The sequence below is a fragment of the Nannobrachium achirus genome, assembly GCF_963921795.1.
Source record: "Nannobrachium achirus genome assembly, chromosome: 2".
In the NCBI taxonomy this organism is placed as follows: domain Eukaryota; kingdom Metazoa; phylum Chordata; class Actinopteri; order Myctophiformes; family Myctophidae; genus Nannobrachium; species Nannobrachium achirus.
In genome coordinates, this window is record NC_137811.1 from 7,752,756 (window position 1) to 7,780,648 (window position 27,893).

The window sequence follows — 27,893 nt, forward strand, 5'->3', positions numbered from 1 at the left end:
GAGAGCATATTAGGACGCAGTGTCAGAGTACGGTGGGTGACCGTATCTGTGGAGCTTCAGCAGACACTGCAGGAGCAGACGGCGGGTGAAGGTGTCTTCTACAGCAGACACACGAGCAGACAGCAGGATGAAGACGGTTCTGTGGCTGAGTGTGGCCTCTCTGCTCCTTTCCTCTCTAACCATGGAGCTGCATTGTAAGTAGATCTGGTCCTAACCAGCTCCTGATACCATGTGAGAGACTGGGTGATCCCACCATGATGACATGTTTTAGAGCAGTGGTGGAGAAAAAAAAAGTGCTAAAATGTTTTAATTAAGTAATTGTAACGTGTAACAATGACTAACTTGTAAAAATGTGAGTGATCAAATAAACTAAACTAAACTAAAAAAAATTGTATTGCAAAGTAGAAATACTCTGTTACATGTGAAAGTCTGGAATTCAAAAAGTACAAGTAAAAAAGTAAATGAAAAGTACAAAGGTATCGGCATCCAAATGTACTTAATGTAGGCTACCAAAGAAAGTCCTCATTATGCAGAACTTTTATACATGTATATATATGTATAAAAGTCTAAATGTTTTCAAATGTATAAAATGTATATAAATCATTTTAAAATAGCAGAAGCTTAGCTACCGTTGTTTCCAGTTGAGATTGGCACATTTCACCCAGTTTTTATTTTTTCATCTCACTCACGTCACTTTGTCTGCTGACCTCACTCAGCAATGAAATAAACAGAAAATAAACAAATAAAAATAAAACAATTCACAGGAGGCAAGCAGTGATCACCCCATGATGTGCACTGCAATGTAGTTTCAAATGCACTACATTGCAGGCGCTTTTTGAGAGAGAAAAAAATAAGAAGACACATGTGACGTGTGATCTGGGCAGCTTGCCCCAGGAAATGTGCCAAGCTCAATAGGCAACAACTGTAAGTGGTTGAAGTGTGGTTGAAGTGGCTGATGAAGTGGTTAATGTCTATGTTTTGGAATAATAATCAAAATCAACATCTCTTAACAATTCAGGGTATATCTTCAGCGATAGCATCTATCAGAATGGATGTATAGGCCTATGTTGGTAGTTCATCGACGTGTGATATAACAATTTCTTCCTGAATCAATTCGCTTTGACACAACAGCTGATTAAGTTGACAGCAAGAAAATGTACCTTTACATGCAAAAAAACATATTTTCCACAGCCCCACGAGGTCCTCTCCGTCATGGCAATTGGAGGGGCATGAAAATAATAATAATGGGCACATGACCACAAATGTGTTCCATTGCCTAGATACAGGGGGTGTCTCACATTACCCCACTCTCCCTAAGTAAAGTTTTCAAATAGTTACTACTTTGGCACAGTAATTGAGTAAAAAAAAATACTTTGTTACTTTCCACCACTGTTTTAGAGTGACACAAGCTCTGTGTGGTGACATGTGCCTTCGATGATGTGCACAAACTCAGTTTGGTACAGTGCTGTGTTCTGCTCATGAGTTTGTCTTGTCTAAAGGACGAATTCACCACTTTTCAACCTATCTTCATATAATTGCTCCTCACTAATGTTCATGATAAAATAGCATATTTTTTTTCTATACTTGGTCTGTGTCTCATAGGAGGGCTGTGCAGGTCAGAAACCCATCATCTTGTGAAATCATCGATGGGGAACCCAAATAGAAAATGTATGCTTTCTATTCCTGAAAAGTTGCAATGTTAAAGTGGAAGTGTTCTGGCGATCTAAATATTGTTTAAAAAAATATTGTTTAAACAATAAATCTGTCAAACGATGATGACACAAGATGATGTGTTTCTGAACTTCCCACAGCTCTCCTAAGAGACTTGGACCGAGTAGAAAAAACATTTATGAAAAACTATTATATGAAGATAGGTTGAAAAGTGGCAAAGTCGTCCTTTAAGAGACTAGTTTATAAAGGGGTTATGTATATTATTATTACAAATATTAGGTTATTGTAGAGAATATTAGGTTATAATGGTTTACAGAGATGTGCCATTTGAAACTTCACACGTCCTGCCATTGGCAAGACAGTAAATTTTCAGGGGATTTGCAGAACATTGAGCTTGTAGATCAGCAATTTTTTTGTGTTATTTTTATGACTTTCTCTGGCTTCAAAGTTTAAAACTACCTATGAAGGCGGATTCTGCTTTTCAATGGGAATGGAGTGGTTTCTTGCCATTTGCGAGTTTCTGCAAAAATACACTCCATTCTTCATAAAAAATAGAAAGGCAAAATGGGGAAAGAAACCTGTGGGGGGAAAAAATGCATTTGCAGTAAATTCTCAGGAAAAGAACAGTAAATAGGCCTACTGAAGAGTCGAAACGGCACATCTGAATGTGTCTTACGTTAGAGAATATTTGGTAAAAGGTTATGTCACTCAGTAAACTGTTGACATCACCGTCCAGGGGGGACGATGGGTTGCATTCGTTCAGTCCAGTTGTGTTAGTTTTCTGCTGAGTTCATAGATATGTGTGTGTGTGTGTGTGTGTGTGTGTGTGTGTGTGTGTGTGTGTGTGTGTGCGTGTGCGTGTGCGTGTGTGTGTGTGTGTGTGTGTGTGTAAACATTGTGTCAGAAGCACAGCAGAATGTCAGCAGTGATGATGACTTTTTATTGATCTTGTTCAGATCCTGCATTGGTCAAAATTCCCACATGAACCTGATGAGTTGACCTTTATACCGTGTGTGTGTGTGTGTGTGTGTGTCTGTGTGTGTCTGTGTGTGTGTGGGGGGGGGGTTTGTGCGTGTGCTCTCTCTCTCTCTCTCTTTCTCTCTCTCTCTCTCTCTCTCTCTCTCTCTCTCTCTCTCTCTCTCTGCATGTTGACCCTAACTTTAACCTCACAGAAGATTATGCTTAAACCTATCCACAGCATAAACACACACACACACACACACACACACACACACACACACACACACACACACACACACACACACACACACACACACACACACACACTCACCGTTTGCGAGTGTGACACATGCACACACACACACACACACACACACACACACACACACACACACACACACACACACACACACACACACACACTTTTTGCACGCCAACTCGTCACATGTTTAGCTCTGTAATTCATCACTACATGATGACTATTTGTGAAAATGTCGATTTGTTTAGAACAAACCATAGTGTGTGTGTTCTGTTCGTCATTCAGCTCAGAAGTCACCAAAATCCATACGTGGCTTACTAATAATAAACTGTCACTACACCGTGGTAAAACAGATTCCATTCTTTTTGGGACCAGACCTTCTCTAAGAGATATAAATGTAAACAACTTCAAGATCAAGTTGATGACACAGTAATCTGTAGCAAGGAAGAGATCACCTATTTAGGATATTCTGGATAAATACCTGTCTGCGGATAGCATGGCAACAATGGTGATAAGAATAGTAAACCAAAGAACGAGATTCCTGGGTAGAATGTCCACTTATATCAACAAAAGTGCCCTCAGGACTCTTGCTGTCAGTCCCACTATGACTACGCCTACACCTCCTGGTACTCCAATACCAAAATGCCATTAAAGGCTAAACTCCAAACCTCCCAAAATAAACTGATTAGACTACTTCTTAACCTGGGGCCCATGACCCACTTTTCTCCCATACACTTTGCTAGCCTAGGGTGGCTAAATGTAGATGACAGGGTTAAACAACTAAAAATGGGATTGACTTTCAAAGTAGTCAATGCGAATCGGCCCTCAACCCCCACAGTACCTGTTTATCTGACCAACCACCCCCAAAATGTTAGCGACACCCTCAGCTACAATACCAGAGGGAGCGCACAAAACAACCTGATAATACAAACACATAGCACAAATATGGGAAAATTCTCCTTCTACAATACTGCTACTCAAGTGTGGGATTCCTTGACTGTTTCCCTTAAGACATGTAGCTCGGTGGGCCCTTTCAAGGCTGCCCTGAAAATCCACCTTTCAGGAGGCCAGAAGAGAAGGTAGTTTCCACTTCTCCCAGTGAAGACCCACCCCCTTATTCATTTTATTTAAATGTTATAATTGCATTGAATGTAGTATTTCTCTGTACAAATAATGTATTTCATAATTGCATTAAATGTTGTTCTTGTACTATTTTGCGATGAATTGAATGAGGGACTTCCAACGTAAACAGAGCTGTAAAAGGTCTTATTGGGATGTTCCTTTTTGGACTGGATGTTTAACCGGCCTGTGCTGCACTGCTGTTGTCTGTACTTGTCAATGTTTTCATGTTTTGTCCAAATAAATGATTCAATCAATCAATTCCCACTCTGCGAATGTCAAACAAACAGCAGCAAACAGCAATAACAGAGGACATCGTCTCCTGTATTTCAACACATAAATCAACCTTCTGTAGTCTCTAACTAATTATATTTCCTTTTTTTCTATTCAGCTCTCCAGGTTCAACCAAGACACCGCACATCAGGTAAACAATCAAGAATAAACAACTACATATTACAGATTGAAGCTAAAAGGCGTGTCTTCTGATCAAAGCGAGCTAACAGCTGATATTCGTCCCGTATTTGAGAATGAAATGTTATGTTCCGTATTGAACCAATATGGAACGTGGTTTGTTTCCGCTTCCCAAATGCCCCATTAAGGTCTGCCACGCAAACACAGCATTTAACAATAATGAACAAAATAAATAAAGACGAAAATGTTCTGGCGGGCCTTGCGGGAGGCAAGCAGGACCTCCTGCGAGCGTAAACATCCTGTGGCTCAGTGGCTGCGTGGGGTCACGGTCTGCTAGCTTTTTCCATTCCATTCGCACGCAGCCCGGCCCCTGTGCTGCATGTCATATGCGCTGCGCTGAGCACCGCGCATGTGCCCCACAAGCCGCTCTACAAGCTCGAGTGTTTTGTTATTTAATAACAACACTCTAATAGTTCACAGAAGAGATGTGTAAATTCAATAGGAGACCTTTCAAAAAACACAAAAAGCAAGAGCACGCCACTCTGTGTGCGCCTGTGTCAGGTTGGTGGGAGGAACCAGCAACCACCAACCCCTACCAGGTCAAGATAACATACAATAAGGTGACATGAGATGAGATACACCTTTATTGATTCCAGGAGGGAAATTCAGCTGTCATTCAGAAGTAGGACAAAATAACACAGGAGAGGTATTATGATATTATTATAATGTGACATGCTGTGAGCTTGTAGATCTGCCATTTTCAAAATGTCTTACATTTTAACAACACAAATCTTGAATGACCTGGCAAAAATACTTCTGACAGCGTGTAATATATGCTCCTCGGAGCACAGGTCTCTGCCAGGTCAGGTAGGATATTAATACAATTAACTTTTTCATATTTTGGAAACAATTGACAATTTCAAACTGCAAAACATACATAGCCTACACAATATTGTGTGTTAGTTGCAACCATAGGTCTCAGTTTAGTATGTGAACTTTCACAGCTTGACCGTATCCCTGTCACGCCTGACACTGTGGTTCCCCTGACACATCACTGTGATGTCACCTGTGACATCACAGTGATCATCACATCACAGTGATGTCAGATGCTCAGAACAGGGATCTCCATATATGGGCATAAAAGGGATTCAAGGCCAAGACAGATGGCGTGACCTCGCCCTTTAGGGCGAGGCCTTTCGCCCTTAGGCGTCTTACTGGTTATAAGTATTCTATGTATTCCAGGGGTTTGGGACTTTAAAAACGCACGCCGCCGCACGGCCGGAAGAAGTGTCCCTTATTTAAATTTCTGACAGCGTGTGTGTCTCTGGACAAAATAAACACAAAGCTGGGAAGATAAATGATGAAGTACAGTGGAATTAGGTGGGGATGTCAACATCTACAGCTGACTTTAGTTTAGGACGGTACCCGTCCCCCTAGCCCTCTTCCAGTGTGTTAGCAAGTTCACTAACTCTCCGGAACAGGGCTACCGTCCCTAAAGATTTGACAAGCTGCATCCCCCAGGCCTCCCAAGCTGAAAAACTGGACGACCCCGGTGTTATTTATTCAGCGTTTGAACCACGGACCATCAATTGATGAGATTTAACCTCCCAGATGCCAAAAAATAAGAGTTAAAGATCTATAAGGGTCCATTTGGTTACCAACTCTACATCATTTAGCTGGGGACCACCTGGAACCCCCTCAAGGACTTCTGGTTGAAAACCACTGTCTTAGTTTATGTACAGCAGAGGGGTTATATTAATTTACAAGATAATTAAGTAAATAACATTGAGTTTATAATGTATTGGATACATGATAACAGTATAGTATAATTATAAATAATACATTTGGATGCATCCTGCTCCGAATACAACACATATAATTCAAGTTTTAGCCAATAAAACTATATATATATATATATATATATATATATATATATATATATATATATATACACACATACACACACACACACACACACACACACACACACACACACACACACACACACACACGCACGCACACACACACACTTTTTTTACTGATTATTTTATTGTGTCTGTACAGAGTCTGATGATGTCAGGTTGGTGGTAGGAACCAGTAACTGTAGTGGTATACTGGAGATGAAGCACCAAGGACAGTGGAGACCAGCGGATGGACTTTGGTCTGTCTGGAACCAGGAGTCACTATCTGTAGTGTGTAGACAGCTCGACTGTGGCTCTGCTGTTACAACAGAAAGGAGTTATGGTGCCACACCTCAACCTGTATGGTTGGTTATATCATCCTGTGTTGGAGATGAAACTTCTCTGAAGGAGTGTGTATCAATGATTTCTGATACTTCGTCCGCCACACTGGAGTTGTTCTGTTCAGGTAACAAACACTTATTTCAACATTGACAGTAATCTATACAGTTTTCAGTCTCTACTTAGACTCAAGCTCAAATATTTGTGGACAATCCTTATTTTATGTTTTGTACAATAATTAATTAAATGCCAGACATCATTATCGCTCCCTTGTCATGTGTAACAGAAACTCTGGTGTGCGCTTCCAATCGGCCTCAGTCAAGTTGCTCTGCAATGTAAACATATAGGCGATATGTTGTTCTCCGGCAGGACTGTTCGGCAAAATATCGATATTTCGATGCCCCGCTGCTTTGAATCCCCAGTGTTCCAGTTAGGGTTAGGGTAATGGTCAGGTTTAGGCTCTGGGTTAGCTTTCACCTGTGTCAGCAGGTTAGCGTTCACCAGCGTCAGCAGGTTAATGTTCACCCGCGACGGCAGGTTAGCCTCGGACTACTGGCCGCTCGAAACAATGGCACATCGAATCATCGATACACACTCGTACTGTTCATCATAAAGTTTGTCTCTATAAACTTGACACAACAAGTTAGATAACGATTGTGCATCTCATGCGTCTGTTGCGCATGAGACATGAGGCTACAGTGATTCTGACCACAGTAATGGCCATGTTTGGACACCTCTCCCTTCAATGTTTTGGTGAGAAGGGAACTTTCATTTCCCCCACATCTCCTGACATAATTAGATCGCATTAATGCTGCTCCCATCAATGCTAAGCTAGTGTACTTTCACTTCATGCGGAAGGACCTTTGTTTTTTTTTGCTAAAAAAGATCCTTGTGCGCACGTCTTCAGTTCCCACCTCCACCAAAAAGCAATTCTTAAAGCAATTATGACATGCTGTTCTTTTTTTCTTTTTTTTTTATCATAAAAGTCTTTGTCCTGGTCCTTAAAGCGTGTATTAAAATGTTAAAACTGGAAACTCCACTCTAGTGAGCTATGGCAGGATTTTTTTCCCTCTCTGTGTTCTGTTACATTTTGACTTGCAAAGAAAATATACCTAGATTACTGTAGGCGTTGTAGTTCAGGAACTTTCCTGTTAATCGTCGCCACTTTTGGAACAGAACAACCACAGTTGTAAATGTTAATGGTAAAATTGGAACAATACACATTGGAAAGTAGCATGTAAATGGTAAATGGTAAATTGGAACGATACAAACACAGTGTAACAGAAAAGGTGATAAAACCACACCCTCCCCTGGACAATGATGCGTACGTCCAGAGGCCAATTAACTGACTTTTCTGAGCCTAATTATTAAAAAAAAAAAAAGAAAAAAAACTTTTGACCTTCATTTGACCTTTAAGCAGCTGACACTCTGTTTGGTGTAATTAATGTAATGCCCCATACACACCCATGAATATTTCAGGGTGTGTTTGTGCCAGGTGGTAGCACATTCCGCCCAAATGAAATTGTGTACCCGGACAAATATCATCATATAAAACTTTTTTTTTTCTTTTATCAAACAATAAATACAGAATTCAGAGAAGACACTGGTTTAAAAAATCAACTGGCACACTAGGGCAGAGTGGACATTAAGGCCACTGTGATCTTATGGTAGATCAATTGTAGAAGGGCATTTTACTTCCTGTAGGAGCTAGGATGTAGGAGATAGGACAGATCAGAATAAGGACCTGAGACACAGCCAATATCTGTCCACTTCCTCCCTAGTAGGCAACTGCAGGCTGGTGTAATATGCTGTTAGTGTTAGGGTTGCCAGGTTTTGCAAGAGAAACAAGCAGCCTGGTGTATGAAATGTGTTGGAGCAGCATTATACTGTATCTGTTGTGTCGGCCAATCGCCTGTGTCTTGTTACAGATCTGCTGTTTAAGCCAAGCATCACCTTCTTCCCCTCCAAGAATGGGGCTTCTCGGGACCAGCAGCAGGGGCTGCTGGTGTTTGAGGGTTCCAACTTCACCATCGGCTGCTCCATCCAGCCACAGTACCCAGGAGGCTCCTTCTACCTCACCTTCACTGGATCCAACACAACACACAACCACACTCAGCCAGCTGTCAGTCATTCAGCCAACTTCTGGTTTCCGGCTGCAGACCACACCCACCAAGGGAACTACAGCTGTGTTTATCACATCCATGCTTTTAAGCATTTCTTCTCCTCTCAGAGCAAGTTTCTCTCTCTCACTGTCACAGGTAACCTTAAGGGACAACATATAACTCAGTCAAACTATACAGAGGTCATGAACTTATGTGTCCTAATTGGTAGCTACACCCTAGGTGCCAACTTGCGCCTTGCCACCTCGGCACTCTGCCGAGGTGCCCGGCCCTAACAATTATCATCATTTATTACCCGCCTTGGTTGAATGCTTGATTCTGATTGGTCGAGCGCTGACATCAGCGGTGAATTATGAGCGTATAATGACCGCTCCGCTCTATAATTCACCGCTGCCTAATCAAAGGCTCAGAGCAGCTGCTGCAGTCAGGATGCACTGTGTGTTTTTAGTGCCGTATCCAACATGGCAGCCATGTAAACAAACACAGCGTCATTTACAACCAAACGTTGCTCTGAAAAATGTTTTAAAAACCATTTGAGGCGAGAAATAGACAACGCAGTAACAGAAAATGGATTCTATTTGACCAGCACTTCCTTGTTTTCCAAGGCGACCGTGTTGCGCTCTGAGGGGACACACTTTCAGCCAACTGTAATAAAGGAAATACTTTGTTTTGTTTTTAATTTTGAGTCAAATTATTAATTTTATGTATTAACCGGGTAATGAGTGCTGATAATTCCCCTTGGCTCCGCCTCGGGGAATTATCACCCCGTCGTGTCCATATAAGCCATAATGACCGCGCAGCAAGACCTTATCGCATACTTTAGGCATGGAAACCTGAGAGTGAGAGAGAAAGTGTCGCCAGTGTCTCAAATTATAGCAGAGTGAGAGAACTGTCTGGATTTATAATAATTGGTGAAATGGCAACTTCACTTGTTCAGTCGTTCATAAAACATGTTAAGTTCTGCACAAAATTGCCCAAAGTAGACCTGTTTTCTCTCTCTCTCTCTCTCTCTCTCTCTCTCTCTCTCTCTCTCTCTCTCTCTCTCTCTCTCTCTCTCTTTAGCGTTCTCAATTTCTGCTGCAGCCCATGTGATTCATGTTGTGTTGTCTCTATACAGCGCCTGATGGATTCAGGTTGGTGGGAGGAACCAGTCACTGTACTGGTAGACTGGAACTGAAACAACTGGGGAATTGGAGACTGGTGGCTGATCTTACATCAGTATGGGACCTGAAGTCATCATCTGTAGTGTGTAGACTGCTGGATTGTGGCTTTGCTGTTTCAACAGAAAGGAGTTTTGGTTCTACACTTCAACCTGCATGGTGGATAACATCTTCATCCTCTTCATTACTGGGGGGTTGTGGAACAGTGCAGTCTGTTAGTTCCAGCGACAGGCTGGAGGTGATCTGTTCAGGTAACAAACAATGACAATGTCTGTCTGTCTGTCTGTCTGTCTGTCTGTCTGTCTGTCTGTCTGTCTGTCTGTCTGTCTGTCGTCAAGTAGGCTGTCAATGTACACTGTCTGTTCTGGACAACATATGTGACCCAGCATCACCAAGACCGGATTATCACCTTAGCCACCTAAACATCAATATTGAAATCAATGTGAAAATATGCAATTAATGTACACACATGTTGGCCATCCAAGCAGTGAAGTAATATTCTCCCTGTTATGTTTCATTATATTATTCCATATTAATTGGGTAAGCTTGATTCTACTGCTACTGGGAAATAATTTCTGTGAATACTGCCCATACTAAATGAATACTATCCATTCTAACATATTTATTTTCAATATGTTTGATCTATACGACATTGTCTACTATATTTACCGGTCTGCTATTTGAACTAATCACCTCTTTCTTGTTACAGGTCCGCTGTTTAAGCCAAGCATCACTGCCTTCCCCTCCTTAAACGGGGTTTCTGATTCCTGGACCAACGACCAAAAGGACCGGTGCTTTCTGCTGGAGAGGCTCCTGAAGCCAAAGACCAAGAGAGGTAAGTGCCCAAAACACTTGCACTTATTGATTATTGTGTGCTTAGCACTTCAGGATCCAGGATCTTAGAAAAGACAGTAGTGGTCCTTTAGGTGAGCATCAAAGACAATGATGCGGCACCAACCTCCTACAAGCAATTAAGGCAGATTTCACATTGATTGGTGACGGGTGATGTCACGCAAACTCCACGGGAGGTCTGCCCCCCGAGCGTATAAAAGCACCACGAGTGACATAGTTTTCCCTCTTACCACTGCTCTTCTGAATGGAAGTGAAAAGCAGGGTGTTTGGTGAGAAGATATACTCACAAAGCTTACAGAACCGGGGGTTATATACACAACCTTTAGTTCTGTGGCACTTCGCTCCTAGATCTTCTCACTTTGGGAATTTATAAACTCCTGGTAACAACTACATTACATCAATTGTAGTCCTGACTCCCACCAGAGCCGGCCCTGCCCCCCACGAGTGTGGCCTCCGGCCCCCCAGGCGCCCCAGCCAACCGGGCCCGGGCACAATACTACATGAGAGGGAAAATCCCTAACAGATGTTCGTCCACCTTATTTATCTAATAGATAGACGAAAACTGTCCTATGAGACTATCTTATAAGTTACAGAGCACCGACCATCAAAGCCCAGGCGCCAGACCGGCTCCCATGGTCGTATAGAACATCATAGGTCGGAGGGAGACTAGTCCCCGACTATCCCAGCCTACCCTGAGGAGTCAGCAGCGGCATGCGCCCCGAGGACGCAGCCACATCCAGGCTATTAAACGCGGCATCCCTCTGGAGAGGGGCCAGGAGAGGGCCCAGGAAGCTGACAACCCTCCAGTAGAAAGTGCTCTCAGTCCCTCTGGGACTGGATTGCTACTACTGGTGTAGGGCATCCGAATGGTCTCCACTATACAGCGGGACAGCGTTGACCTGGCCACAGCCTATCTCCGAGACCCCAGGTCATAGGAGACAAACAGCTAGGAGGTAGACCTACCGACTGCCGTCCTTTGCCGGTACAGGCACCATGCCCTCCCCTGACGAAGGCAGTTCAAATGTCTATCCCACTGATGCAAAAGGCATGCCTGGTGAGAAGGATTAAGAGTGGCGAGGGCCACAATCGATCAGCCACGTGCAGAGGGGACGGTTGACCACAGACCTCCTCAGGTAATGGTGATGAGAGAACCCTGCGACAGTGAAGTTGCATTGAGGCTCTTGGCTCCACGTGCAACCTACCTGTATACCTTCTCAATCCTGCTAGCGCTCCCGCCCGCCGCATCCTCTTGTAGCTCCTCCTGGGAGATATGGCTTGGATGCAGAGCCATATATCGAGATACGACTTGATTGCAGACCGGGGAGGTGGGCCGTGGAGCAGTACACCGCTGTGTGGCCCGGCCGCCTGGAGAGGAGCACGTGGCGCCGGAGGAACACCTGTGACGGGTGGAGGATACCACTGCAGTGAGGCTGCATTGGGGCTCTTAGCTCCAAGTGCAGACCCCTTGTATACTTCCCAAATGCCACTTGTGGTCTCGCCCGTGGCGTTCTAGTGTAACTCCGTCTGGGAGATACAGCTAGGTGCAGAGGGTGACTGGTTCCTCCCACCAACCTGACGCAAAGCAGCAGCAGCTGAGCAGCAGAGCGGGGATGTATATCGTGGGGCCGCACATTGTAGGAAGCTGCGGTGACCTGAGGGGGGGCAGGTTTTGGTGCTAGGCCGCCTGCTGCAGCAGGAGCGAGGGGGCCAGGGCCCGCTACACTAAGACATACAAACAGTGCATTAACCACTAAACTGAGACAAGGAATGAACCTGGTGATGGGCGCTGAAATCGCGGAACTCATCCTGGCGATCCGACAATGGAGGTAGCTTCCATGCCACTGGGAGCAGAACTTCCCGGGCCTGTAGACCGCGTCCTGAGCGTGCTCTAGGGAGGCAAACAGAAGCGTTGTGAATCATGGCTGGAGATCCAGCCAACAGGCTTAGAGCCGAGCTGGTACAACAGGATAATGATACATGGAGGAAGCTAAAGCTAGGCCAAGGTTAGGTGTAAGATAAGTGCTAGCTATACAGCAGAAGCTAAGCTAAGAGTACACTAGCAGTGCTAGGTGGTAGCTTGCAGCAGCCTAGCTCACCGTGTAGAATGTATCTTCACCGAGCTCCGCCGGAGACACGGCAGGGGAGTTTCGGGAATAGGAAAACACTTGCTAAAGAAAACGCTCATGGATGATACTCCTGTTGTCGCTTCGAGCTAAAATTGGATTTTATATAACAGACTGGAGTTGTGATTTACGCTGTGTATACTTCGATCAGAAGAGCAGAAAAGAGGGGGAACTATGTCACTCAAGGTGCTTTTATATGCTCTGGGGCAGACCTCCTGCAGAGTTTCAGTGACATCAACCGCCACCAATCAATCTCGGGACGGGATTTCATGTGATTGCTTATGTATCACCAGGGGCGCTGTTTCCCAAAGTGCGAAGATCTTGGAGCAAAGTGCCACAGAACACACTATTTTTTGAGTGGGGGTCAACACAAAAGCTCCTCCTTGCTACTCCACTGAGCACTGACTGAGTAGTGAGTGATAGTGTCAACTTGAGAGAAAGAGAACAGATTCAGAATCAACAGATCATGCACAAAGGGAGTGCAGCACTGCAGAGCACGTGGCACGTTCCAGCTGCTGGTGGTAGCTTAATGGCACAGTGTGCAGCAGAACAACGATGAGCCAATAAAGGAAAACGCAGCACAAGTGCTGTTGTAACAGTGCTGTTGCTTGTTTTATAAAGTTGAATTTTCAATATGGTATGATGGTTGTTGTTGTAGCTTGAGGTAGCATTGGGTGCTGACTGACGTGTGGAGGTAACTGTATTGGATGTGGATGTAGAAGCACTAAAGCAGTGCCGTCATTGCTTGACTGACTTGCTTGACCTACTTGTACCTGGCTGGTGTTGAACTGGAAGCAGGAGAAGCATGGAGAAACAAGACTTCATCATCAGATTCGTGCTCACGGTCGGAACCGGGTGGTTATCCTGTTCTCAAGTCACTTCCCCCACATTCACTGCCGGGTGTAGTTTTGTTAAATGATGATGCAAATTGTTGACATGGACATGAGTTAAATGATGATGCAAATTGTTGACCCGGATATGAACAATATTTTGTTCTTGCAAATATTACACTTTGCTTTCCCAATTCCCATTGAGGTCGCCTGAAAATTGCTTCCAGATATAGCTGCGTTCTCTTGTTTGGAATGTTTCAATGAATGCTTCTTAAAATATATAAAAATATACAAATGAGCCAATGAGCCAGTCTTTTGAACAGCTTTTTGAAGTGAACGAGAGCCACAGATCTGGCTCATTTAAAAGAGCCATACATCTTACCTCTACTGCCTGTCAAGCTTACTGTAAATGGTAAATGGTGCATTTATATAGCGCTTTTGATCCAAAGCGCTTTACAGAGATTGTGCATTACATTCACCCATTCACGCACACATTCATACACCGGTGGCGGAGGAAACCATGCAAGGCACCAACCAGCTCACCGGGAGCAATGTGGGGTTCAGAGTCTTGCCCAAGGACCCTTCGACATTAACTCAGGGGGAGCCCGGATTCGAACTGGGAACCCTTCGGGAACCCTTCGTGCTCTAATAACGGTTTCTCTACCCCTGAGCTATGCCGCCCTACTGTCCCACCTACTGTCGACGACTATACTTCGTGAAAATGTGTTGCTTTATAAAAAAAAGGACTAGTTAATAATTCCCACCTGTTCAAACAAATAGCAGAAAATTACACTCAAAATAATATAGTTCATACTTTTTTCTCCTCAGTTCTACAGCTTCAACAAACACCTCACATAACAGGTAAACAAAAAATAATTATTATAGATTGTAGCCTAACATGTTTTCTTTTAATGAAAGTTATAGTTATATATTTCTTATGTTTATGCTAAGGTCCCGTTACAGAAAATGATGTCAAGTTGGTGGGAGGAACCAGCCACTGTACTGGTAGACTGGAGATTAAGCACTGGGGAAGATGGAAACCAGTGGATGGATATTGGTCTGTCTGGAACCAGGAGTTATTATCTATTGTGTGCAGAAAGCTCGACTGTGGCTCTGCTGTTTCAGCAGAAAGGAGCTATGGTTCCAAAGCTGAACCTGTGTGGTTGATTGCATCTTCCTGTGTCGGATCCGAATCTTCACTGTCACAGTGTGTAACAATGCAGTCTGATTCTTCATCTTCCACACTGGAGGTGTTCTGCTCAGGTAACATACAATGACCTCAACAACGATAGTAACCTACCGGTATATAGTGTCTCATTTCATCTGTGTGCGTGCATTTGCGTGTGCAACGTAATTAATTGAGTTATTGTCATGACAGCACAGGACTTACGTTGACAAAACTTAATAATGAACAATATAGCATATAAACAAATAGCCTAATAATGAATAATTAACTATAGGAACAGAATAGTAGATGGAACTGATCTGTGCTGATTTGATCCCAGGTTGTGGAGGGGCCATAAAAAAGCCATACAAGATTTGGGTTGTTTTCTCTGTGTTGTATTTTTTCATGTTCAACTTTAAGCTTTATACGCTATTCTTTATTTCTATTTCAGTGAATGAAATCATGTTATTTTGTCCAATCATCTGTATGGTAGAGTATGATAATACATTACAACTTATACAATTGGGGTGGTTGTATTTGGCGTCCCTGTTCTTCCCTCAACCTTCAACCTTCCCTCAACCTTTGACACAACCCGGTTTCTGGTTTGACACACATTTTAGGAAGAAATCAAATCTGCACACTGGTATTGCTGCAAAGGCTCTGCTGCCTTTTTTCTTTTATTGCTGTCAAAGTTTTGATCACTCTGTGAGTCCCATACCAGCGTGCACACTTAATTATTATTCACATTTTAACTTTAATTCAAGGCACAAACTTTAACATGATACTATCTCTGGTATTGATCTAAATCAAATTTCTCCCCCAGAGGAAGTAAGCTCTATTAGTGCACTGGTAAAACATGTCAGCACTCACAGAAACTGCATATTTTATAAATACGGGGTAGAACAGTAAAGTGCTGCTGGAACACAACGCGTCCTCATTGGACAGACTCTACTCAGTAGTAAACAAAATAAATATATCGTCGTTGTCGCATGGAAAGTGAAACCGTTTATTTTGTATTTATCATTTTAAAAATAAACGAAACTAGTGAAAACAGCGTGTGCTTGTAGATCTGCTGTTTTCACTACTTTTGTGCGACGGCCTTATGATGAAGCAGGGCTTTGCTTTGCGAAAAAATTAAAAAACAATTAAAGTTGGAGATACGAGGTTTCTGCCCGACAGTGACGATATGCTATTTGTACAATGGCCAAATATGATTATAACTGTTTTATGTTCAATACATGATCTCTCTATCATCTACATACGTGTTGTGTCGGCCAATCACCTGTGTCTTGTTACAGATCTGCTGTTTAAGCCAAGCATTACCATCTTCCCCTCCATAAACGGGGTTTCTGTGGGCCAGCAGCAGGGGCTGCATGCGTTTGAGGGTTCCAGCTTCACCATCAGCTGCTCCATCCAGCCACAGTACCCAGGAGGCTCCTTCCACCTCACCTTCACTGGATCCAACACAACACACAACCACACCCGGCCAGCTGTCAGTCACACTGCCAACTTCCTGTTTAATGCAACAGACTCCCAGCAAGGAAACTACAGCTGTGTTTATCACATCAATGTATTTAAACATAACTTCTCCTCCGAGAGCGAATTCCTCTCTCTTACTGTCTCAGGTAACATGAATGTTGAAAACATTTATATGCCGAGGTCATGACCTCCGTGTCCTAAATGGTAGCTACACCCTTGGTGGTGAAGTTCACAATGTCACCAAATCACCATGGCAAACCGCTGTACCTATTTGTCAAAGAAATCTCACCCAGTTTGAAGTGAGCGGTGCTATTTATGAGTTAATTTCGTTAAGCGTACCGTGAAGCTTGGCCAATGTGACCCTGGGTGTACGACAACATGTGGGCGCTTTGTGCAAAGATGTAGGCCAGATGTAGGCCAAGATTGGCGTCCCAGACAAAGCCAGATGTAGGAGCATAGCAAAGTACATCGCTCAAAAATGCAGGTCTAACATTCATTCCACACCTTGGTCACATTAGCGGTTACACATCCGGCACTCCGAAACATCGCTATTCCAACCACCTAAACCTAACCCTAACCCTAACCCTAACCTCAGTAAAACTAACGCTGATGAATGCTAATCTGGTGAAAAGCTAACTTGCCGACGCTGGTGAATGCTAACCAACCTTCTGTACTGCTAGAGAGGATCCATTGTTGCCCAAAAGGTTTTCTTCTAATACAAATAATATTACTTAATGACTTACACAGTACCATTGTCTCTGTACAGAGCCTGATGATGTCAGGTTGGTGGGAGGAACCAGTCAGTGTATTGGTAGACTGGAGATCAAACACCTGGGAAAGTGGAAACCAGTGGCTGATTTTACATCAGTCTGGAACCTGATGTCATCATCTGTAGTGTGTAGACTGCTGGACTGCGGCTCTGCTGTTTCAACAGAATGGCGCTCTGGTACTACACGTCAACCTGTATGGTGGATTACATCTTCTTGTGTTGGATCTGAATCCTCAATGAGAGAGTGCGGAACAGTCCGCTCTGTTAGTTCCTGGGACAGACTGGAGGTGATCTGTTCAGGTAACAAACAATGACAGTAATCTATAGAATATAACTATCTGTCTGTGTGTGTGTCTGTCTATCTATAGTCAAGCAATCTGTCAATGTACAATTTTTGTTCATGACAAAATATGTGACCACGCATCACGGGAATATCACAATAATGCACATTAGTGAGGGGAGTCCAAAAACTCGGCAAATACAATTTGGGTAAAATAAATACTCAATAACAGAAACAGAGATAGACCATGGAGACACATTTCAGGAATTAAGCATCTGTCAATGATGTATTACTCTATTTTCGTATGGGGAATATACAGTATATTATGCTAGAGGTGTTGGGCCGCTATGCAGCCCTCACTCACATGTAGAGTTCGGGCCGCTATGCGGCCCTCACACCTACGTTGCACATACAATCCGACCAATTATCCCATATATGGAGATCTTTTTTTCCCTTTTATGCCCATATACAGTATGGAGCTGGCTGATTTGTTTGTGCCTGATGCTGATGCTATGACAACACATTGAGGTTAGACAGCTGCATAGCTGCATTGGCGACACATGCTTATCTGCTGTTTCTGCCTATGACTTCTGTCTTGTTACAGGTTTGCTGTTTAAGCCAAACATCACCGTCTTACCCTCCATAAATGGGGTTTCTGAGGGGCAGCTGCAGGTGTGGGAGGGTCCCAGATTTACCATCAGCTGCTCCATCCAGCCACAGTACCCAGGAGGCTCCTTCCACCTCACCTTCACTGGGTCCAACACAACACACAACCGCACCCAGCCAGCTGTCAGTCACTCTGCCAACTTCAAGTTCTCTGCAGCAGACCAGACCCACCAAGGGAACTACAGCTGTGTTTATCGCATCAATGTTTTTAATCATAGCTTCTCCTCTGAGAGCGAGTTTCTCTCTGTCAATGTCACAGGTAAACCGCATGAAACTTTTCATGTCACATACTAGTAAGACACCTCAGGGTGACTTGCGACCTCAGGGTGACATCCGACCTCGAGGTCGCGCCAATTCTTGGCCATCTGGCCAGTGATGTATATGGGATCAGTTACTCATATATGGAGACCCCTTCATGATAGTTATGTTATGTCAAAACATGCCCATAGTGACATTACCAAATATGGGCATTCCCATAATATGTCCTTAATATTGATAACATAATATCCTTAAAGCTATACTGTGTAAGTTCAACTAGTGGTCAGTAGCGGTATTGCTTTTTTCGGCCGTTTTTCGGCCGGAGTCGTCGCGGACCACCGCCGCGGACCACCGGAGCGGCGCCGCAAACCACCGCGACCGATAGTAATCCGTGGAGGGGTAGAACGCATGGTAGAACGTAATTTTCTGGCCAGGATTTGTGGATTAAGAGGTTAAAATCCTTCACCATGGTAAACACTGTAGCCAAGCGGAGGCGCTTCCTGGAGACCAGAGCAGATAAGCTGTGATTGGCCGGTAGTGTACCATGTGTGCATGATCGGCGATGTGATTGGGCAACGTATACACAACGTATACAGATGATGCAGATTACGTCATTTTGGCGCGAAATCCGGTCCACGGCCAGGATCATAGAAAACATATAAAGAGAAGGCTTCAGAAGCTGAAAATAATGGAGTGGGTGTTCTAAAACTTTAGCGATTTAACAGTTAGGACAATTTTAAGATTTGTTTTATAAAAAAAGTTACATGGTACAACTTTAATAATGTCCTTAATGACAATATAGGAATTTGCATATATGGGCATAAGGGGGTACCCTAACATTCTCATTTTCGGCCTGGGATTTATGACATCAGAAATCTCCATGTATGGGCATAAACGTTTTTTTGTTTTGTTCTGGGAATGACCATATATGGACTTTTATACCCTGAGAAATCTCGTAGCTTGTCTGCCTGTCAGTACAGGAAGTGATGTCACGTGACATCCTTTTTATGCCTATATGTGAGTCATTCTGTACCACATCACTGTGACTCACTGACATCACGTGACATCACTTCCTGTACTGACAGGCAGACAAGCTATGAGATTTCTCAGGGTATAATGTGACCTTCGGTCGCAATTAAACTCACTCTCCTGACATGTCGTCAATGGTAGCCAGGCCTACACCCTTGGTGAAGAGTGACGAGCTAAGAGACGGTGGGTGGTGGTAAGGCTTTGTAGAACTCCATGGCTCTCTGTTGCCCAAGGGCGTTGTTCTTACAAACACATTGTCCCTCCGTGCCGAGTTATGGCCATCGCACACTGGCTCAGAATGGTTCACGTCAAAACATACCCCCATTATTGTCAGTGTACCTACCCCTCTCTTGATTGTAAATGCAGGGGGTTAACCCTAATCAGGGGGTTCAAGTTTAGGTCCATTCACTTACTATACAGGAAAACAAGACCCCAAAAAAAGTCTTCTTTAAAGGTGATACACCATGCATTTAAAAAGTATTTATGTCATATTGTTTATGTCCCAAAACATTTTTTTCCCCTTCAAAAACGGCCGTCGATGACGTCATCGACGGCAGCAAATCTGGACAGCCTGTTTTGAGAATCCGTGGGATGCTTTTAACCTCCACCTTCCCAAAACCAGAGAAAGACACAACGGTCTGAAATGGGACTTTGTGAGGATAGAAGGTGCTATAGTGGGACCCCAAAAAAAGGTTTTAAAATAGGAAAAGTGAAATTTCATGGTGTATCACCTTTAAGGTGCATGTGAGGGGTTTTTCTTCTTTTTTTCATGATTCTGAATCCATTGCAAGCATTTGTTTTGCACTAAAAACATTCCTCTGGCTAAAAACGGACACCACAAAACTATGGTTTAGTGATGAGTCATCACTTTTCTGGGGTCAGCTCCGTTTTGTGGTGTCCGTTTTTAACCCGATGAATGTTTTTTATGCAAAACAAATGCTTGCTATGGATTCAGGATCATGAAAGACCCCTAGCTAGACCCCTCAAATGCCACTTAAAGATGATTTTTTTGGGGGGTCTTTTTTTCCTGTATAGTAAGTGAGGGACCCGAACGTGAACCCCCTGAATTTACCTTGATCCACTAAATATATAATACACAACTTTGTATATGTTATTTGGATTACCCTAAGGCAGGGGTCTTCAACGTTTTCAGGCCGGGGACCCCCAAACTGATGGGGAGGTGGAGCAGGGACCCCCTACCACCTCGTAGGTCATGGGGGTCGGGGCTACGACGTATTCCTTATTTTAAACATGTACAAGTTACAGCGAGCAGGGTGGCCATACCACTACCATTTCTAAACGAAATACTATTATTAACTGAGAACCAATGTCAATACTATCAACAATCTTCAATCAATAGTAATCATGTATTAAAGCTATTCAAAATGGATAGAATCATGATTTATTTTTTAACATAAATGTGGAAAATGGCAAACAAAAAAAGTTTCTCTCTTTTTTTTTTAATAAAAAAAAATATTTTTATTGTTTAATCAAGCAACAATTTCGCGGACCCCCTGCAGTACCTCCGCGGACCCCCTTGCAATTTCTTTTGGGTCAAACCTTAGATTGACTGGCCTTATAGAGCCCACACATAGAACCTGCTCTGCCTAGTTCTCATGCAATGTTTCCATCTTGTCCAGCCCTGTTCTCCCCGTGTGGTAGACCCCAGCGCCTCCCAACCGAGCCCGGTGAAATAACCAAGATCATTGGAGGCAAGCAGTCTCTTCCTGGCAATCATCCGTGGCAGGCGTCCCTGCAGCACAGATCTAACGGCACCTCACACCCGTTCCAACACAAATGTGGAGGCGTCCTCATTGCATCCTGTTGGGTTCTCACTGCTGCCCACTGCATGTATAAGCTGCACTCAATTACTATTTTCTCACTTAAACAAGTGGCCTAAACAGACAATTACCGGCTAAGCGTGGCCTCTGCTGCAGATTTTTAAGATAATAATAATAATTGTAATAACTGTAATAATAATTATTCCTAATTCATTTTCATGAGATATTGGGTGTTAAAGTTGAACTCACTCTGTTCCAATGTCGACCGCATTCACGCAATGTGCATCTTTGTTATTTCTCCAGCCTGGATGGCAAGGACATGCAGGTGGTCCTGGGGGGAGTGGACATTATGAGCGCTGAAGACGATGACCAGGTCATCCATGTGCTGAGAGCCATCGTTCACCCGGATTACAGGAGGTCCTTCAATGGGCGAAGGCTCGTCTCTGTCCATAATGACGTTGGTGAGGCCATTAAGAGTCTTCAATGTGCTTTGAATGACCAACAGCCCTTTTTTTCTGTTTAGTTGGGCTGAATTAAAATGAATCACACCCAATGTATGCATAACGTCTTCAATTGGTAATTGGTGATGTAATACAGGCTACACACAGACACATTGCTATGGCAAAACACTGAGGAAAACACATTGCTATGGCAAAACGTTGAGGAGAAAGACTAGGATATAAGTCTAGGATCTGATTAGTGATGTAATATGGCTATACACACACACACAAATTTTGCTATGGCAAAACGCTGAGGAAAACACATTGCTATGGCAGAACGCTGAGGAAACGTGGCTACAGATAGGTCAGCCCTGGCATCTTGGCCAGACCAGCCCCCACAACTAGCGCGAGCGCAGATACTCTACCGACTCATCAGGTGGAGGGCGGCACATTTAAATACATAAGCTCTTAATACCGCAACTTTTACATACAACATAAATGATAACTACACAATCCATAAATCGTATAAGTTAGTGTACAGTTCTCACCACCAACAAGGGCAGTATGAACATGATTGCATGCCAAAATGTCAGAACTTTGGCTAGTTAGCTAATGAATGGAAACTAATAATTGATCTGAGAATTGGACAAACAAGTTGTATTTGATTGCTCAATATGCAGTAGGCTATAGGCTGTATATATTATATACTAGAGCATAGCAAAACACCAAACTGAGACTGCACGCAGAACTATACCCAATATATATACCCAACGGACAACAACAAACAATGCTTGCAGGGCAGAATTAGGACAATACCCACTCATTATCATTATAAAAGTAAACAAGAGAGCACTTAAATTCTATAATCACCTAAAAGAAAGCAACCCAGACATGCTCCATAGCATAGCCCTCAACCACAGTGAAAACATACAGGGTTGCCCCCTCAGTCAGCTGGCCCAGGGACTCTGTGCACAAACAGAAGCCCAACTACCAAACGGAAAACACTTTGGACCAAACCAGATTATAATAAAACAAAAAGAAAGCTACCTAACACACTGGAAAGAGACAACCCAAAACCAAAGCAAAATAGAATGCTATCTGGCACTAAAAATACATTAGCAGAATATCTGAGCACAGTAAGACAGACTATGCAACCACTGCACACAAAATGTGGTAGAAACAGAGTTACACCTTCAGTAACCACCTGCCAACTATACCAAGACATCAGAGACACATACTCCCCACAGATTACACACATCCAGTTTGAAAACATGACCAATGATGAAAATAAAATAAAAAAATAACCCATTGGTGGTGATCTGTAGCTGAAACCTGAGAACAATAGCCAACAAAAACTGCAGATGTAAATGTTGGCTTTGACATGTTAATGTCTGTCTCCACCCTCTAGTCTAGAAGAGGGTGGGGACTGCCCATAAGTCCTCCATCTCATTAGTCCTACATCTCATTATTTTCTCCAGCCTCAGTCATACATGAAACAAGTGAAAGTAGTAGCAGATCTACAAGTCCACAATAAATGCAAGTTGTGATACATTCTATGTAGCTATTTATTTATGTATTCCACACCATCAAGCCTAATGTCAGTGTGTGTGTTTGAGTGCCTCCGTGAGGCCTCAGTGTAATCTCTGCCAGAGGGAGATTTACACCAGAAACTCTGCAGAGTAGTTCACCCACAAAATGACTTTTTTTTTCTATTGATCATGCCATGGAGACTTGAGTTCAGTAATATTTTTTGTATATTTAAAAAAAAAAAAAAAAAAAAAAATGATTATAGTAAATTTACCCCAATTGATTCCGAATGGGAACCCAAATTCATTTGGGTCCCCATCCGGAATCAATGGGGGTACATTTATTGTAATGAAATAATTGTCTTTAGGCTTAGACTAAAACTAAAACATATTATTGAACTCAAGTCTCCATGGCATGAGTAATCAATAGGAAATATAGTCATTTTGGGGGTGAACTACTCCTTTAACACAAAGCAATCTGCTGGACATTATGGACATCCATGCACTCTCAGTACACGTCGCTATTTATTTATTTATTATTCCACATGCTTATGTGTTGTGTTGGTGGAGGGGGCTTACCATATCACCACCAATTTCTCCTCTTTGCGATGGTGGCAAATGGCAACTGGTCAAAAGTGTAATGTAATCCTGCTCCTCCTCCAGCATTTTTGTTTTCATTTATTGTTAACTTTTTTTTCTCTCTCTCTCACACACACACAAACCACTACATCCTCCTCCTCCTCCTCCTCTCCTCCTGTCCTGTACTCGCGCTGTTTGGAAGGTGGGAGGGCATGTGATCCATTCTAGCCGTGTGATAGGGCCACTCAGTTGAAAGACTAGACATTGGGCCGATGGGATTACCGTAATGGCCGTCGCGGCCGCGCATGCATTACCGTAATGTCAGTTAGGGCAGCGCAGCAAGATTTTTTTTTTTTTTTTTTTAACGGGCGGCCCCCCCAGCCCCCTAGCCTAGCGGCCCACCGGGTATGCCAGATGACCAGTAATATGATGTAATATGATGTAATATGATGTAATATGGCTACACACACACATATTGCTATGGCAAAGCGCTGAGGAAAACACATTGCTATGGCAAAATGTTGAGGAAACGTGGCTACAGACACACGCACAGCCACTCTATATAGCGGTTTACCACCGCTCAAAAAATAAATAAAAAATGTGGCCTTAGGGAATTAGCAATATCAAAATAATATGTCCTTCAAAAAGCAATTTACAATCAAATGTAAATGATTTTATTTCACGCATGACGTCTATGTTATTCAGAGATGCTTAATGTGATGCTTAATGTACCATTCTGTGTCTCAGCATTACTCCAGCTGGACTTCACGGACAGACCATTTTGTGCCAAGGAAACTCGCTATGTTAAAACTGCCTGTCTCCCAAACCAGCTCTTCCCTGATGATAGGAAGTGTGTGATCTCAGGGTGGGGCATCACTGACGGTATGTATCCAATTACTAAGGGTATTTCTTTGTTAATAGCACTTTATGCTAAGTGCTTTATGTTAAGTGCACTTTATGATAAAAGCATGACATTTAGTAAACTGTTAGAGCAGGGTTGCCCAATTAGTTTTCCCCAAGGGCCGAATTATGTCAAGCCGAGGGCCACAGCATTGCTTGGGGCGACTGTGGCGTTCCCGCTACTCCAGCGACAGTTTTCGTGTTCTGGTCTATGAAAGCTTGATTTCTTTTTAGTAACATGTTTCATGTCTTTCTCTCTGTCAGTGGCGTCAGTTCAGGAAAAGCTAAGGTATGGCAACATGACTGGTGTCTTGCACGTGCGCCTTCACGCGCATGCAAGACACCAGTCATGTTGCCATACCTTAGCAACAGGCATGATACATTTATTTTAATAAGTACATTCTATTTTCCCCCCGTTTCTACGGTTTCTTGGGCTGTATATGGCAGCCTGGTGCAGCTAAACTTGGCATGTTAGTAAATGTGCCACAATTAACAATAATGCATTGCACCTGTGCAGCTGACCTGTGGAACCTGGGAATATAGCATTTTATCAAGATGGGGAGAATACAAGTGTGGATAATATAATTATACCTTGTTGAAGTGACCATTTTGTAGAATTTTGCATTTGTAGTTATGTTACTGTAATTTAACAACATAATAACCAGCACAGATAGACAAAGAGACATTCATGGATTTATATTTAAAAGTAACCTTTATTTCCCCCCCCTGGACCCAGGGTATGGCAGATGCATACCCCTGCCATACTCAATTGACACCCCTGCTCTCTGTGTCTCTTTTGTGTTCCTAAGCCTCAGGAGGTCAAGTTTCATACAAGCTGATGGACGCAAACGTTCTCTTGAAATCTAAGAAGTTCTGCATGAATCCAAAAATCTACGGAGAGCGACTGGATGACACCATGATCTGTGCAGGAAACGTTATGGTTGACGCCTGCCAAGTTCGTACACACTTGCACAAGTTGTAACTGTGTGTCCGTGTGTGCATGTATGTACGTGCGCCCATACCATTAGTGCCTATTGAGATTGGCAGATTTTACCCAGGTTTTTTTCATCTCACTCACGTGACTTTGTCTGCTGACCTCACTCAGCAACAACATAAAAAGAAAACTAGAAAATAACATTTCAAAGACATTTTAAGTGTGCCTGCAGCTCGCTAAGTGTGTGCAACCTTGTGTAGCCATTGGTGTTAGCATTAGCATTTTTTAGCATTAGCATTTTTAGCATTAGCATTTTTAGCATATTAGGGACCACCCACAGAGTTTGAGACCAGTAACGTGTTGTGAAGTGGAGTTATGGTTGTTTAAAGCCCAGCCAATAGGAAAGCAGAGGTGGTGGGACTTAAGCAATTCCAGATCATTCCTATTCGCCAGAAAAAGTCCAAAGTCGTGTGAGCGCTTTAAAGTTGAAATCACGTTGCTAGGCAAAGATATGTCAGAGTAATGTGGCGCAAAATTATTCTTTTTTTTGAGTCCCCCATTCAAAGTCAATGGGTTTTTTGGACGATTTTTGCGAATTACGTCGCCATGGTAACGCGGATCGGAAAGAAAAGTAATAGCAACCTATTCCCGGCCGAGCCGCACGTTTTGATGTATATATTGCGAGGGTAGAGTAAATCGTGAGGCAGTTATTACTAACTAAGGGAGGGGTCGTTTTTTTATTAAGGGGTACTACTGGAGAAAATGTATAAAACAAAAAAAGATTGACCCTCCCGCACAACATGACATTTACCACAGTAAAAGTATGCCTAAATCTAAACTTATAGTTATTCCTAACCAGGTCAGAACAGAGGTCAGAACAGAGAAGCAAGTTCTGGGTGGGCACTGTGATTTTTTTTTTGCGGGCGGCAGTAGCAATGAACGATAATGAATAGGCTAATATAATGCATTGAGATCCCAGCTGCACTTCATCCCAAAAACATTTTTCCTAATATAAACTAACACACCCTCCAAATTAAAGTAACACACAGTGACTAGCCTACTGCTGCTAGTGTAAAAGTCAACGTGGACGTCACAAAAAAGGTGAGAGGTTCTCACAGGTTGAGAACAGGATGAGAACAGGTTATTTAACATCTAGGTTACAGATAAGACAGAGAAGGCTTGCCATTCAACAGCTGCCATTAATTTTGTGCTGTTGATTGCCTGTGGTCAAATCTGGGTCAAATGCAAATTTTCAACGAGCGATCGTTAACCTAATGTTACATGAATAGTTGCCTGGCAGTGTTACCCGACTATTTTGAATTAAACATTGCATGACCCTCCCTTGAATTCAAAGTGAAATCAACAGACCCTCCCCTATTTTCCTCCAGGGGGTGCTGTTCATGAAAACGATTACTCCCTAAGTATGGTGGATTACTATAAGTGTTTTGCCATTGCATGGCAGGCACACTTAATAAACAAAAAGAAAACAACTCACGGGAGGCAAGCAGTGAGATCTTGGCAGGTTGCCCCAGAAAATGTGGCAATCTCAACAGGCACCAACGGTTCGTGGGTATGTGCGTTTGTGCTCGTGTGTGTGTGTGTGTGTGTGTGTGTGTGTGTGTGTGTGTGTGTGTGTGTGTGTGTGTGTGTGTGTGTGTGTGTTCGACATTCAGTGAGCATTTAGGCAGTAACGTTGTCCTTTATACTGACTCTGCAGAGGACACATCGATCAATCCTGGTTCTTTGTCCACAGGGTGATTCAGGTGGACCTCTGATGTGTGAACAGAATGGAATTCACTACATCGCTGGCGTGGTGAGCTGGGGGGAAGGATGTCCTATTGTGACCAAGCCTGGCGTCTACGCCAATGTCCACAAATTTGTGGACTGGATTAATAAAACAATGTCTAATGATGATCAAGAAGATGATTATGATTACTGAAATCAGCACATAAGCACATTGCAAGACAGGTTAAAGTTTGCCATCATGCAGCAATGACACAACATACATGGCCAGATCATACCTAGTCCATGACCGCAACAATAGTCTTTGTAGGTCTTGACTGGCTCTATTAGAATTAAGTGTCATGAGAAAATGGTTTTGATGTAGTATTGTTTCAATAAAACTAAGCAAAAATAATGTTTTTTTTTTTTTCAATAATAAAATACCAAAATTATACTCTCCAAATAAACACGTGAAAGACTTTATCCATTCTATTAGCATTATTTTCAAAACTGCTGGTTCAATCTAATACATTATTTGTTAATTATTTGTGAGGTCAATGATCTGTACAATATAGACCTTCCTGCCTGGAATAAAGTTTGAATTGAATTGAAATAACCAA

At 43.0% G+C, this 27,893-nt stretch overlaps 1 protein-coding gene across 3 annotated transcripts; it reads left to right on the top strand.

The window, feature by feature from the left end:
• LOC308305937 (neurotrypsin-like) lies at positions 1-27,893 on the top strand. 3 transcript variants are annotated; one of them, XM_080750835.1, is made up of 16 exons: positions 1-194; positions 4,401-4,433; positions 6,485-6,787; positions 8,589-8,918; positions 9,898-10,191; positions 10,650-10,775; positions 14,574-14,606; positions 14,697-15,008; positions 16,209-16,535; positions 17,156-17,458; positions 18,043-18,363; positions 21,032-21,242; positions 21,476-21,633; positions 24,465-24,599; positions 25,433-25,572; positions 27,305-27,893. In XM_080750835.1, exons 1-16 carry the CDS (start codon positions 128-130, stop codon positions 27,488-27,490), a joined length of 3,279 nt encoding a protein of 1,092 aa, XP_080606961.1. In that variant the 5' UTR covers positions 1-127; the 3' UTR covers positions 27,491-27,893. The 3 variants fall into 3 exon arrangements, with proteins under 3 accessions (XP_080606961.1, XP_080606962.1, XP_080606960.1); XM_080750834.1 differs by having other exon boundaries at positions 2-194; positions 25,427-25,572; XM_080750836.1 differs by lacking the exon at positions 17,156-17,458 and having other exon boundaries at positions 16,209-16,368; positions 18,203-18,363; positions 25,427-25,572.

Bases quoted from the DNA above. Each gene is read 5' to 3' on its own strand.
- LOC308305937 (XM_080750834.1), top strand. From the start codon at position 128: ATGAAGACGGTTCTGTGGCTGAGTGTGGCCTCTCTGCTCCTTTCCTCT. The intron at 18,364-21,031 runs GTAAACCGCATG...CATCTTGTCCAG, and splicing joins TCTCTCTGTCAATGTCACAG to CCCTGTTCTCCCCGTGTGGT. The intron at 25,573-27,304 runs GTTCGTACACAC...CTTTGTCCACAG, and splicing joins TTATGGTTGACGCCTGCCAA to GGTGATTCAGGTGGACCTCT.